At 38.0% G+C, this 15341-nt stretch overlaps 1 protein-coding gene across 12 annotated transcripts in view; it reads left to right on the plus strand.

The window, feature by feature from the left end:
* The window catches only part of CASK (calcium/calmodulin dependent serine protein kinase), a 392391-nt gene that overhangs the window by 150510 nt on the left and 226540 nt on the right, over positions 1–15341 (plus strand). For all 12 annotated transcript variants that reach the window (XM_060182549.1, XM_060182551.1, XM_060182553.1 and 9 more), the window contains exon 3: positions 8338–8443. In XM_060182549.1, coding sequence (XP_060038532.1) covers positions 8338–8443 — 106 coding nt within the window. The remainder of the gene's footprint in view (positions 1–8337; positions 8444–15341) is intronic.

Raw genomic sequence — 15341 nt, forward strand, 5'->3', positions numbered from 1 at the left:
CTGAACTTCCACACTTGCCCTGAATATGAGTTGTGTAATTTCAAAATTTTAATTATGTCATTAAAACTTAGGTCTTCAGTTTCATCCTTTCTAAAATGGAAGTAGAGTTATTTCAGGGTTGTTATAATTATTAAATGAGAACTTACAGAGGGTACTTAAAAGCTTAAATGTTGACCGTTTAAGATGGTGGCAAACTGACAGGTCCTGTTTTCTTTCAACACCACCAAAACAAAATCTACAATATACATGGAAAAAAATCAGCATAGAAATGAGCTTGGAACTCAGCTACACTAACAACAAAAGAATAAAATCCAGAATCCAAGTGACAAGGACAGAGTGACTTTCACATCAAAGGATAAGATTTGTTCCTCACTCAGCTCCATGACATCCAGCCAGGTTCCTGCCGCTGACATCAACTGCACAGCCAGCTGCTCCTACTGCTGCCACTTACCCTGGCCATCCAGTGACTCCACCATTGTCTGCCCTACCCAGCTGCCAGCCCACCACTGCTGCTGCCACTTCCCTTGGCCAAATACAGATGCAGAAAGTTGGAAACAACCAGAGGAAATCACTGACAATGATGGACCAAGACAGTAACTTGAAGAAATCCCTGAATTCAACAGAGCTATGCAAACTCTTGATGAAGACTTCAGAGCAGTGGTCCTATGCATGTTCACTAAAATGAGATGTATGAAGAAGAAATGCAAAATAGAAAAATCACTGATCAGAGGAGAAAAGAGTGCAATGACTAAACTAAAACAACACAAACACACACACATACACACACACACACACACACACACACACACACACGAACGTATGTGCCAGAGGTTGAAGTGGAGAGCAAAAAGATAGAAGAAGCCACCCAAAACAGAATAGCAAAAAGAATAGCAAATGAAGATAATATAAGAAAGTTACAAGACAATATTAAGAGGAACAACATTTTCATCATAAGGATTCAAGAAAGAGAAGTGGACAGAATTCATATGTGAAGAAATATTTCTGGAAAAATCTCCCCAAATTAAATTAGGAAATAGATCCTCCCAGATCCAGGAAACTCAGAGAGAGAACCAAATAAAATTAATCCAAACCTATGCTTGCTAAAGCACATAATAATTAAAATGATAAAGATAAAAGAAGATTCTGAAGGCTGCTAGAGAAAAGCGAAGAGTCACTTATAAAGGATATCCCATAAGACTATCTCTTAATTTCTAAACAAAAACTTGAAAGGGCAGACCAGAAAGGACTAGCAGAATATAAACAGTTTTGCTTCAATTTCTGCACTAGTTATAAGCCTATTCAGGTCAGTCTTAGGAGATAGCATGATCCCAAGAATGTATCCATTTCTTCCAGGTTGCTTCTTCCAGGTGTGTCTATCTGTTGCTCCATTTCAAGTTCCTTCAGATGTAAAATTAGATTGCTTATTTGGTATCTTCCTTTGTTAATGTGGGCCTATACTGCTATTTCCATATGAACTTATCCCATAAGTATCTAGTTTGCTGTCTCCTATATGATCTGATAGCTTGTCTTTTCATTTAAATTATTCTCCAGATAATTTTCCATTTCTCTTTTGAGTTTATTTCATTTACCCAAGTGCTATTCAGGAGTATTTTGTTTAGTCTCCACATGTTAAAGATTTTACTCATTTTCTTTTTGTGGTTGATTTCTAGCTTCATACCATTGTGATTAGAAAAGATGCTTTTATTATTTCAATCTTCTTATATTTATAAAGACTCTTTTTGCGTCCCAGCATATGGTCAGTTGATCCTCAAAAATGTTCCATGTGTGCTTGCAAAGACTATTCATTTGCTTATTTTGGCATGGGAGTTTCTGCATGTGTCTGGTAAGTCCAACTCATCTATTGCTTAATTTAAGGGCACTATTTTTTGTTGATTTTTCAACTAGAGGCTCTTTCTCATAAATGATGTAGTATGGTCCCCTATTGTTTCTGTGTTGTTGTCAGTAAGGCTCATTAGTATGTTTAATGTATTTTCCTGTACCCAATATACTTTTTTTTTGTTGGATTGATCCTTTGATCATCATATAGTATCTTTTTGTCCCTAATTACCTTTTTTGACTGTTATATCTGATATGAGAATAGCAGTTCCTAACCACTTTCTTTATGTGGGCTTGTTACCCCTTGCTCCAGTGTTTCACTAAGTCTACATTTGTCTTTGTATCTAATGTGAATCATTTTATGCATTGATATGTTTTTAATCCAGTAGGACACACTGTCTCTTAATTGGTGAGTTCACACCATTCATGGTCAGGATAAATATATATATATATATATATCTTAATTACTCTCATTCAATTTTTTTGGTTTTTGGTAATTTCCGACTTTTTTTCCCACCACTTGTTTCTGTCTTCCCCCATTTTGGGTGGATAGGCTTTCTATGATGATTCTCTCAGTTTCTCCTATGAGCCTTCTCCATATTTTGTCTTGGGGTTACCATGAAGGTTGTATCCAATTTATTATAGCAGTCCTTTTTATATTGGTCTTAATTCATTGTACTATTTATGTTCAGTTCTTCCTCCCCTTTTCTGTTTTGTTGTTGTCTCATATTATATTGTTTGTGTTTCGGGTTCTGTTTGACTATTTCTCATCTTACTCAGAGTTTTGTGTTTCTTTGTTTCTTCTTGTAAAACACCTTTGATCTGCTCCTGAAAATCATATCTAATGATGTCAAACTCTGTTGATTTTTGTGTATCTGAGAAGGCCTATATTTCACCATCATGACTGAGTGATAATTTTGTTGGGTAAAGTATTCACGGTCGGCACTTCTTATCTTTCAGTACTTTGACTATGTCATTCCATTCTCTCCTACCCTTTAGGTTTACTGCTGAAAAGTCTGATTGTGCTACATTTTTTATGTCACTTTCTTCCTTTAGCAACCTGAAAGGTGTTTACTTTGCCCTTGGCTTTTGATAATTTTACAGTGATTTGTTTTTTGTATGTAATTTTTGTTCTGGAATCTGTGTGTTTTCTATACTTCCTGAACTATATGTTCTTTCCCCAGATTTGGACATTTTTCAGTTATTATTTTCTTGAATATAATCTCTGCCCCCATCTCCCTATGTTAAGTTTCCATTTTCCATATGTTTAGTCTTCTAATTGAATCTGATATTTCTGATAGTATTGCTTCATTTGTTTCTCCATCTTTCAGAGAGTGTGGTCACTTTTATCTTAAAATTGTGATATTTTGTACTGTATGATTGAGTCTACTTGTTAAGTCTTCCAATTGAGCCTGAATATTACGCAAAGCACTCTTTGCTCCCTGTGTCTCTGTTTAGATTTGTCCCACTTCAAACCTATAATCACTTTGGTGAAGTATTCCATGAGTTCCTGTCAGCTTCTGTGCGTTAGGAGTTTCTAATTTCCTTAAATTCTTTATGATGAATAATCTATATTCTTTCTCTGATAAACTCTCTAGTTCTATATCTTCATGGACTTCTATGGACTCATTTCTCTAGGGAATTCCATATTGTTTTTTTTTTAATGGAATGTTTGCAGGTTTTCTGGCTTTATGCATTTAGCTTAGCTTCCGATGTTTATTTGTGGATGGTGCTGTGGCTATCGCGATGAATTCCTTGTTTATAAGTTGTGGTGGGTCAGGGAGAACAGTGAAGAGTGGAAACTGCATTGGTGGTATCTGGCACTGCCTTAGAGGACTGGGAAGTGTTCAGTCCATTGGGAGTGCTCAGCCCTGCACTAGATCCTGTAAACTTCCAGTGTAGTTCATCTGATAGTTCTCCTATCAGAATTCTTAATAGAACAGGCTCAGTTTCCTGTTTCATATAGCAATTCAGTTCTGTCTGTGACTTTTCACTCCAAAGATTTTCCTCTGGGGATGGAATCTATCTGGACTAGCTCTACTGGGTTCTCCCAGAGGTGAGACATGATGGGCAGTTCAGAATCTTAGTCCTCTCAGGAGATTCCCTGGAGTCAAGTACTCAAGACCTGTAGTTTCTTCTCTGTCCACAAAATGCTACATCCTAAACTTTTATAACAGAGGAAGCTGACAAGCACCAAATTCATAGTAGTATTGTTCTGATTAGCCACTCCTCCCTCTGTTGGCCACCATCACACGTTCACCCACCTTGAGAAGTCTTCCACATTAACTTCGCTGTGTGCCAGTGTGGTTTCTCTGTGGTACGGTATTCTCTGTACAGTTGTTTTTGGGGTGATGAGGTTTGCTAGGAACTAGTGCACCAAAGCCCCACCTCCAGAAGTTGAATAATAAATACTTTTGGGACCTGGTGGTAGTGCACCTGGTTGAGCACACTTGTTATAGTGTACAGGGACCTGGGTTCAAGCCCGCAGTCTCCACCTGCAGAAGAGCTTCACGAGCTGCAGTGCTGCAGCTCCCCCCTCTCTCCTACCTTTCCTCTTGATTTCTAGCCCTATCAAATAAATAAAGATAATTAACAAATTAAAAATAATAGTAATAAATACTTTCCAGGAAAGTTTCCTTTTAAAGCAGACTACCTGGAGCAACTTCCCTAACTTTCCCTTTGTTGAAGACTCTGAAGGACTGACTTCCTACTAATAGTAATAATCCATTGCAAAATGAAAAAATTCTGAGGGTAGAGACAAAACAGCTTTCACAATTGTAATGGTAACTGGATCAGGATACTCATAGGAATGTTCTGTGCTAGTATTTCCAAACAGTCAGATAGTAACAGCTTCAAATCATATTATTATCACCTACTTTTACATTCCTTCCTACTCTGCTTATGAATTAGTAGATAGGGTAAAAAACATTTTCAGTTTGCTGTGTCAGCAAGGAATTAATAGCACTTAATGCTTACATTTTTAATTTATGTTGCATCTAAAGTAGACATTTTGAGTGTGATATTTTTGGAAATTATATTTTGAATGCATTTTTTCAAACTGATTTTTAGTTTGAGATATTTCATATACTCAGTTGATCCATACTTGAAGTGTAATAAAAAAGCAGTGTAATAATTATCCTAGATGTAGCCATCCTTTGGATGTAGCAGTCACCTGTAAAATTTCAGATATACTTTTATGTTCAATCATTATTCTGATTTTTGTCCCCCAAAATGTCAGGCCCAGTGAAATGTCAATTGTTTTAATATTTGAAGGTAGAGTCTCCATAATATTACCTTTATTTTGAGGGTAGGTAGGTGATTAGATTAAGAGCATAATTAACCATTTTCTAAGAAAATTACGGGTTAAACGGGGGATTTTTAAAATTTTTATTTATAAAAAAGAAACACTGACAAAAGCCATAGGATAAGAGGGGTACAACTCCACACAATTCCCACCACCAGATCTCCATATCCCATCCCCTCCCCTGATAGCTTTCCAAAGCATTCATTTCTCTATACTATCTTGCAATATAAGAAACGTGGCTTGTGGCAACTTTTGAGTGTGGGGGTTTAAACACATTGTAGGATGGGGGCAAAATAAAAAAATAAACAGAAAGCAAGAAAATATTGGTTCTTACTGTGACAAACTCTAAATCTGTTTACTTCTTCGATTCCAAGGTCAGAGTACTGAATTGAGATTTTTATCAGACTAGAAAGAACTGAAAGACAAAGTAAAGTAAAAACAGAAGGTTTGAAAGGGCAACTTCCAATAAAATGAGACGCCAGAGGAGCATAAAGATGAGTAAGAATCCTAAACTTTCTCTAGACTCAGGCAGAAGATTCTTAAAAGGAATGAAAAACTGTGTAGGCATCAGATTTATCTTGTCTGACCTTTGGCCTCCCAGAACACTTATCAAAAGGCTTCCTCACAGTCAGGACTTCCATAGCGCAAACTGTCCACCTGATTCACACCTCTCCTCTCTTGCAGGACATTCCCAAGGACTTTTGGAGATGGGAAACCATCTTTTCATGCTCCTTCGATCTATTTATAGTGAAAACTGAGCCTTCTTAGCCCCCTCACTCAGTGCTGCACTCACATCTATTTTCTCATGTGAATCTTATCACTGCCCTCTGAAGTCAATTTAGTGAGCTGTGTGTCACCTGTTGCCTTTCTCATTTCGTTTTGTAAGGAAAACAGTGGTAAAAATTAACAGTCAGCTGGCAAATAGTAAGGACAGAGGCAGGGCTGGCATAAAGTTTTCTCCAGATTCTGTGGACTTTTCTTCACTGCCACTTACAAACACACAAGAGTTATTTGTTCCCTTTAGAACAACAGCAGAACAAATAAACCAAACTACCTCTGACCCTGATATTTTTGTCCTAATGTCTGGTTCTTCTAATCTGATCATTGCTAAACCTGACCTACAGGCATCATGAGAAGAAAGCAAGTTTAGCGTTGAACAGGCCAGTGCTCAAAAAATCACCCTGTGTGACAGCTCTGAGATCTCTTTAACAGGCTTCTGGGCTCAGTTTCCTCTACTGCAAAGCCACCTAGCTAATAGGATTATTAAGAAATAAGTGAAAATATAAAGTGTTTAGCCCAGTGAGAGACATGGTAAATTTTGATTTATTACTCATTACACAATTGTTTCCTGCATACTGACTTAGAACCTGACTTCTCCACAGTACTTGATGTTACTGAATTTTAGAGCCATTTCTTATCCTTCTCCAATTCTCTCTGTTCACCCTCTGACTTTCTTAACATTGCACTCTTGCTTCTTCTTTTCTTGTGGCTTCTTTCCTTTTTTGTAAATGAAAATTTTAGAGACTTATTTTTCTTTTTATTTAGGGGGTATTTTAGTGTCAATATTCTCTCTCTTTTTAACGATTAGCGATTTAAAGATAGTATTGTATTATTTGGGACAAAATGAATATAACTGGAGGTGGTTATGCTAAGTGAAATAATCAGATAGGTGAACAGTAACTACTAGATGGTCTTGCTCATAGGTGGAATATTGATAACGAAAGCAAATGCACTTATTATTTTTAATGTTATGTTTATTTTATTTTAATGAGAAAGAAGAGAGCGACAGAGACAAGGACCAGAGCACTTCTCAGTTCTGGCTTATGGTGGTGCTGTGGATTGAACCTGGGACCTCAGACCCTCAGGCATGAGAGCCTTTTGCAGAACCATTAGGTTGTCTCCCCAGCCCTAATGCACTTATTTTTATGAGTAACACTAGACTACCTCTCAGCTCTAGCATATGGAGTGCCAAGGATTGAATCTGGGTCCTCAGGCATGTGAACCCTATGCTCTTCCCTTGAACTGTCTCTACTAGTAGCTTCCTTTTCATCTAGTTTTTCCTCATGTTACCGTTGTGTAAGCCTTTCATGATTTGAACTAAATCATATGCTCCTGTTGACAAGTCTAAGTTGAACAGATAAATCAGGTAGGAGATAATGGTATCTCTTTTACTTTGTGTAGTGCATCCTTTCTTTACCTATTGTCCTTCTACTTTAAATAAATACTAAAATGTCACACGGGGTTTTGTTCACCTGCAAATAGTTAAAACCCCAGCACTGTTAACCCTGGAAAGCTTTTAACTGTTCCATGGCAAATGGTACCCGTGTCCAAACTGCTTTTTATGTGATGATGGTGAAATTAACATTTTTATTTTTCAAATGGCACTGGGTAGCTTACACAACAGCCTGAACTTGTTCTTCAGAATAGCACTGTAGATCATATCCTGAAATACGCAACACATTTTATAGGTGTTGTGAAACAAATTCTGAGTTTCATGGTGATGGTAGTGCTTTTTATTAAACCAAGACTATAGTTTAAGCCATGTTTTTTTTTTTTGCCCCTTATTTCATAAAACTTCCCAACATGTGTTTATAAATGCTAGATTTTAGTCTAAAGAATGGACAGCATTATTTTATACAATTTAGGAAAATTAAGAAAAAGATAAAACTAAAAAAAAAATAAAATAAAAATAAGGGCCAAGGAAGTAGCATCATGGTTCAGCAAAAGACTTTCGTGCCTGAGACTCTTGAGCCCCAGGTTCAGTCCCCAGCACCACCATAAGCCAGAGCTGAGCAGTGCTCTGGTCTTTCTTTCTGTGTCTTTCTCTCTCTCATTAAAATAAAATAAAGTATTTTTTTTAAAAAAAACGGAGTCACTTAATAGCACAGCAAAAAAAGAGTTATAAAATTTTTGAAACTTGATTACAAAGATTTGGAGGAATGAGTTTTCCCTATTAACATTTCTTAATAAAAAGACCTGAGTCTGTAATGTATATAAAATTAAACTGGCAACAGGTATGAAAAGTTTTATTGTCAGAGATTTTGAAGAATTAAAAGTTAAGACTAGTTCAAATGGGGGATTTCATCTCTAGTTAGAGAAGTTTTCATGTTACCATAGACCACATCTATTCATTCATCATCCACTCTAATTGCCTTTTGTTCCTACCTAACAACAAATGTTGTGTGTTTATTTTTCAGATCTAAAGCGAGAAGCCAGTATCTGTCATATGCTGAAACATCCCCACATTGTAGAGTTATTGGAGACATATAGCTCAGATGGAATGCTTTACATGGTTTTTGAATTGTGAGTTTATATTTTATTTTCTTAAGTTTTAAGCAATGTTAGTTTTGTATAACACTTTCTCCTTAATGTTTAGCAATTGTTATGAACTCATCTGTTGAAAAAGACCCAAAGTAACAAGCATAAGAGAACTGTCTCATCCTAAAGCTTATAATGACCAAGAAGAAGACAAAAAAAAAAAATTGGGCATGTTCAATCGCCCTAACATTTTTAGAATACTTAAGGGAAGAATCTTAAAAGAAATAGCTTAGAGCAATAGGTGGCCCCCAAAACATCTAAGTCTAGCCATAAGATTCTTAGTGAATAAAGGAATAAGAGTGAAAATTTCTACATAGCAAGCTTCTCTGATAAGTAAAAACAAATAATAACTGAATAAACATTCTCTTTTTGATATAATCACCATATTAACATGCCATGGAAATTTTATAAAGAATTTTGCATCTTAATTTCAGCAAGCCACTTGATGTATTTCTGAGAATTTTTGACAGTAAGACAGAGACACACAAACTAGCAGCTGGGTAGTTTCAGAGCTGGTTGATTGTGTTCAAAGAAACTATAAAAATTTATGGGATTGGCATCCAATTCTGTTCAAAATGTAACCAGTGGTTTGATTAGGATCTCTCATCAGGTGGTAATCAAGGCATTGGCTATGACTGAAGTCATTTTAAGGTTCCAGTGGGGATGGACTTGCTTCCTAGCACATTTTCCTACTTGTTAATTGCAGGACTGAGAGTCTTAATTCTTCATGAGCTACTGACCTTCTCAGATTCCTTGTCACATGACCCCCTCAGTACGCTCACAACGTAGACATGGTAACTGGCTTCTTGAGAGTAAGCAAAGAAACAAGAAAGTAAACTAGTAAGTCAGAAGTCACAGATTTGTAGCCTAATCTTAGAAAATACACACTATCATTTGTCATAGTTTATTAAAAATACATCATAGTTAAGTGCACATGGCATGAAGTGCAAGGACAGGCATAAGGATCCTGGTTTAAACCCCCGGCTCTCACCTGCAGGGTGGTCACTTCACAAGTGGTAAAGCAGGTCTGCAGGTGTCTATCTTTCTCTCTCCCCCTCTGTCTTCCCTTCCTCTCTCAATTGCTCTCTGTCCTGTCCAACAACATCAAGAGCAACAAAAATGGGAAAAATGGCCTCCAGAAGCAGTAATATAATGCAGGCACCGAGCCCCAGCGATAACCCTGGAGGCAACAAGAACAGAAAAAAAACCATCATTAGGCCAAGCCACAAGAACATGAATACCAGTAGGTGGTGACCACTGGGAGCCATGTCAGAAACTGCTGCCCTGCCCCCACCAAGGTTCATATACTGAATATCTAGATGGAAATTAAATTTATTTCATAAGATTGTAGCAAAGGAGCTGAAACAAAGATGCCATTTAAGACCAGTTAGCACATAAACTTTCATTCAGATATCTAAGTGCCAGATTATTGTGAACTTAATTGTGTCTACTGTGAAAAAGATGTCAACCTTTCAGCTCGTTAGTTGTTTACAACAGCTTAGACAGCCACGCATGGAACTTTTGGCTACATTAATTAGAATATGTCGTATTTAATGACATACTCCCACTGCTCATATAGGCTCATAATACTGCTCACTTCCTCTGCAGTGTTTATAGTAAGCAGGACATGGGCACACTTCCAGGAGGAGATAATCAGCAGAGGAAAGAGCCTGGAACTTGCCATAGAGCCACACCCCTCAGCCTTTGCCGGCAAAAATTTTGCTAAAGGAATCGTTGAAAACTGTTTCCTTGCTTATATTTTAATTCCTAAGTACAAACCGATAGTGAGGATGTTCTCTTTCACTTTTTGTATATTCTTTTACATATTTCTTCTTCAGAACGGTCAAATTGCACCTTTACCTTATTCAGTTCATGGAAAATGTCAGCTCTGTGACCTAAATGGCAAAGCCTAGTCACCATTGTCAAACCAGTGGGCCAGAGTAGAGTCACTTTCTGTCAGGGAAAAAAAATCTGACTTTCATTTTTCAAATAAAATTTAAGTGATTTTTTTTCTTTCTAATTTTTTATTAGGACAGGGAGAAATTGAGAGAGGAGAGGGAGAGAGAAAGATAGATACCTGCAGACCTGTTTCACTTCTTGTGAAGCATCCCCCCTTGAAGGTGGGGAGTGGGGGCTCAAATCCTGGTCCTTGCTTGATAATATGTGTGCTTAACCAGGTGCTCCACTACCCGGCCACCAGAATTAAAGTGTTAATAGACACTTCCCATTGGTTTCTAAATCTAAGATAGATATGGTCTTACCTTGAATATATATATATATCATCAAGATGAAGTGAAGGTGGCTGTCTTCTTTCTTTCCTGTTATGTTCTGTTTTGCTCTCAGGGGTTTCTCCCTCCCCCAGGAACTTTGGCTTCCCCAGTTGTCACTTAGAAAGTAGGCAGGTCTTTCATGATGAGCCAACAGTTTGTCTTTTAAGATGAGTGCATATGAGCAGCAATATAAAAGGCAAAGCAAAAAAGTCAAAGTACATTTGACTTGTTTTCAGGCAGACCCAATAATAGTGAGTGAAGATACAGAAATGGATTGCCTTAAAATATCCTTATTCGCGTATCCTCTGGATGACTTAGCATACCTCCAGAAACAACCAAGTCCCCCATTTGAAAACCACTGCCATGGAAGAACTATTGGTTTTCTTTCTTTTTCTACTGAAGAAGTTCTTAGAGCAGAGGTCATGTAGGACATTGATAAATTTCTTCAGGAAATGTATAGGAAGATTGTGTGCTTATTCATTAGAAGGTCAGAGATGGTAAGTAGAATCAACAAGTGGCAGGCATGAGGAGGCAGATTTCAACCTCAAGCGAGGAAAGCTTCTTTGCTGGTTAGACTACAAAGGAATGAAGTGGACTATTTTGGGGTCTACAGCTCCTTACCAGAAAGACTCAAACTGAAGTTAGACCCATGCAAGGCAGTTAAAGAAATGGTTTTACTTTTGGACAGGGGTTTTATGTGTGTGTGTGTGGGGGGGGGCTTCTAATGTCCCTTCCAATTTTAACACATATAAATCTGTTTTAATCACTTTTATGGTTTAATATTATCCCTTATAGAAGCAATCTCTTCAGGGAGCCAGGCAGTGGTGCACCAGGTTAAGTACACATAGAGTAAAGTGCAGGGACCGGCTCAAGGATCCCAGTTCGAGTCCCCGCCTCGCCACCTGCAGGAGGGTCGCTTCACAGGTGGTGAAACAGGTCTGCAGGTGTCTGTCTTTCTCTCTCCCTCTCTGTCTTCCCCTCCTCTCTCCATTTCTCTCTGTCCTATCCAATAACAGTAACAATAACAACACCAGCAACAACAACAACAAAAAAAGGAAAAAATGGCCTCTAGGAGCAGTGGATTCGTGGTGCAGGCACTGAGCCCCAGCAATAACCCTAGAGGCAAAAAAAAAAAAAGCATCCTCTTCATATTTTCCCCTTCTGTTCGTATTTTCACTATAGAAACTGAAACACAGGCTCTAGCATATATGATAATGAACACAGAAAACAAACCGTTTTAATCTGCATACATTTCACCATGTTTGCTTTTGTTTCAGAAGGGCCTAATCACAATGTAGTGTGAAGCAGATGATTTTTTTTATTTGAATAGAGGCAAAGAGACTGAAAGAAAGAGACCACAACACTGAAGCTTTCTTCAATGTGGGGGGGGGGGGCTTGAACCTGGGTCACACGCCTAGTAGTAACAGAGCAGTGCACTATGCAAGTGAGCTGTCTTGCTGACCCAAGGACCCAAGAAGATGATTTTTGGTGTCATAAAACTTGGATTAATACCCTACCCTGACTCTTACCATTTTTACTAAATATGTGATTTTGGCCAATTATTATAACTTTTCAAGCCTCAGTTTTCTTACCTTTCAACTCTTCATACGGTTGTAAGAGCTAGTTGAGAAAACTGTGGATTCGCTTTGAAAACTGATGACATGCTCTACACCTGTAAAATATTGTTTCCAGTAGATATAGCTGGTTGGTTTTTGTTTCTCAGTATGGGATTATATGTAACTAATCTTGTAGGGCTCAGTTGTCATTAAAGTAATCCATCAATGGCTCTATATTGAAATGACACCTCCTTGAAAACTGCATGCCACCAGTTTACTTAGTCCCAGGGTTAGCTCACACCAGTAGAGCATGGCCTTTTTTCTTAACACTTCATTCTGCAAAAGTGCAAGTAAAAGAGTAGTGTATGGACCTCGGTACACCTATCATCCAACTTCAGCACTTAGCAACATTTTGCTATTCTTGATCTATTCTGTTGTCTTTTTTTCCTTGCTGGAAGTAATAATTAGCTATAAATGCTTCTATTTGTGACTCTAATAAATAAGGACTGCAAAAATAAATGTGGTGGTACTATCATACCTAGCAAAATCTGTAGTAATTCTTTAATATCATACCAGGTACAGTTGATACTCAGTTTTCACTGATTGAATGAAAGTCTTCATAGGCTTTATTTTTCACATTTAGAATTGTTTTACTCTCTCCAGGAATCTGGAAGTAGACTACATATTTTTTAGTTTAAATAGCCTAGTTATACATAGTTATTTTATATCACTATTTTTTGTAAATTCACTTCAACTATTGTTCTTGTCCAGTTTTTTGCATGCTCTTTGATCTCCTGAGTTTAAAGCAAGCAGATAAACTAAGATTGCCAATTATTGTAAGATTTAAGATCCTGTGCATCAAAGAAAAAAGCAGTTAGGTTTGTGTTTGTCTCCACCTACTGGTTAGGTAAGAGATTGCTTATGTTGCTGCACTGTAGAAGCAGCAATTCCAGAATTAGTTTCATGTTTCTGACAATAGATGTCATTACCCCAGGTACTTGGGGACTTATTGTTCAGGTTATAGGACGTATGGATCCTTTCCAAGGATTTCTGACATGACAGTATTATGGAGTAGACAAGGAAAGAGAAAGCGAATGATATAAGGTCAACTGATGTGGCCTTTTATTGGCTGCTTGGAAAGCAGCTGATAATTTTGGTGAAAAATTGCTAGACCATTTAGGTTATCAGTGAATTTCTTAAAATTATATCCATAGACCTCTTTGCTTCAGACTCTTTATAACCAACTCCCCACTGTTTTGTTTTGCTTTAACTGAAGAAAATCATGACCCTATCATGTGAGAAAAATCCTTGGAACTAATTGATACCCAGTTAAGTACAATTGACTCATACGTTTAAAGCATATTCAAGCACAGAGACTCAGAACCAGAATTTCAGCACTGGGAAAGATTAAGGCCATAGAATTCAAAACATAACATTGGAAAATCCTGTGTAACTCTTGGTAAACAAGTTCCCAAGTTGCCCAGGTTCTGACCCTAGTTATTCATTGTTGACAGCTATGGGCCCTGAAGTCAAAAGTCAAGAGATTTTTGACTTTTAAAGTAGGGGCAGTACTATCTAGAGAATATATTGTTTTTTCCCCACACACATAATAATAGTATGTCGAACACCTGCATCTGTCTGCGCTTGTATCCGTTGCTTCATGTTGGAAGATGGGCCCACTGTCCCAGAAAGTCCAGGCCATTGTTTCCATGAGGTCCAAGCGGGTTGACCCCCAGTTCTCCCTTTGGGTCGAGACAAGAGCAGGTTCTCCTGACCTCCTGAACTAATGACGGATGGCTTCTCCGAAATGGGGGCTACCTTCCTGCACATGCCCCTCCCCTCCCCTTAAAATAAAGGCCATGAATTACTGGTACATTGTGTTTGGCCAAACTTGAAAAGACACCGCAAACTCCTGTTACTCAACCCCCCTCCCCCTGAGGTGCCTGTAATTTATCCTCAGAGACATATGCATCGTGAAGCTTGTGATCAAACCTTGTATGGTAACTTTCTACTTGTGGTCAAATAGTTTGTAGGTCAAAAATGTGACTATGCGTTGTGTTACTTTGTGTTTGGGTTAATGATTACCTTAACCTTCCTGTGCAGTGGGTACAATTTGCCTGCTTTCTCTCTCAATAAACGAGTTGCCCACCTTTCCGAGGCTGCTACCAGAGCTGAATGTGTCTGTGATTCTCACCTATCTGCGCACATAGCCCCTGACACACAGTGTTACCCTGGGACTCTCCAGGGTCCGTTCTGACCCTCACCACCAGTGGCCAGAGGGGCAGGGGACCCAGAGCAGCCGCCTGCAGCTGCAGAATTACACTCAAATTCAAACCTTTCTGTAGCAATGAGCTGAAGTATATTTTAAAATGTAGCTTCAGTTTTGAAGATAAGGCTTCCCCAAAATAAATGTTTGTTTTTTTAATATCACATTCAGGCTTGTCTTTAGTAGTCTGATACTTGAGAATTAAGCTGTAAATCCTGGATTGGCTGGTCAAGGAATCTTAATTACCTTATTATAGAATGATTACATATACCGCAGGGAGATGCTTACAGTAATTAAATACAGATTTAAAACAGTCTGACATGAAAGTAATAGTTTGTATCTTTTAAAATAATGTTAGGAGTCTGTATTTTTTAAGCTTATAAGGTAGATAGACTAAAAATTCTTTCACCTGTCTTGATTTCTTTTTTTTTCTTTCTTTTCAGTTTGGTGTTTAAACACCAGGAAAGAATATTTGTAGAATTCCCCTATGCTGATTGAGTGGAACGGATTGGTTCTTATCAGCAAATTTGTCCTTCAAGGGAAAATGTATTTGTTTCATATCAAGCAGACAAAATCTGAACTTTGGGAGTTGGGCGGTAGTGCAGTGGGTTAAGCGCACATGGTACGAAGCCAAGTTCCAGCGTGAGGATCCCAGTTCGAGCCCCCAACTCCCCACCTGCAGGGGAGTCACTTCATAGGCAGTAAAGCAGGTCTGCAGGTGTCTTTTTTTCTCTCCCCCTATCTTTCCCTCCTCTCTCCATTTCTCTCTGTCCTATCCAACAACAATGACA

This window comes from Erinaceus europaeus, chromosome X, assembly GCF_950295315.1.
Source record: "Erinaceus europaeus chromosome X, mEriEur2.1, whole genome shotgun sequence".
Lineage (NCBI taxonomy): Eukaryota > Metazoa > Chordata > Mammalia > Eulipotyphla > Erinaceidae > Erinaceus > Erinaceus europaeus.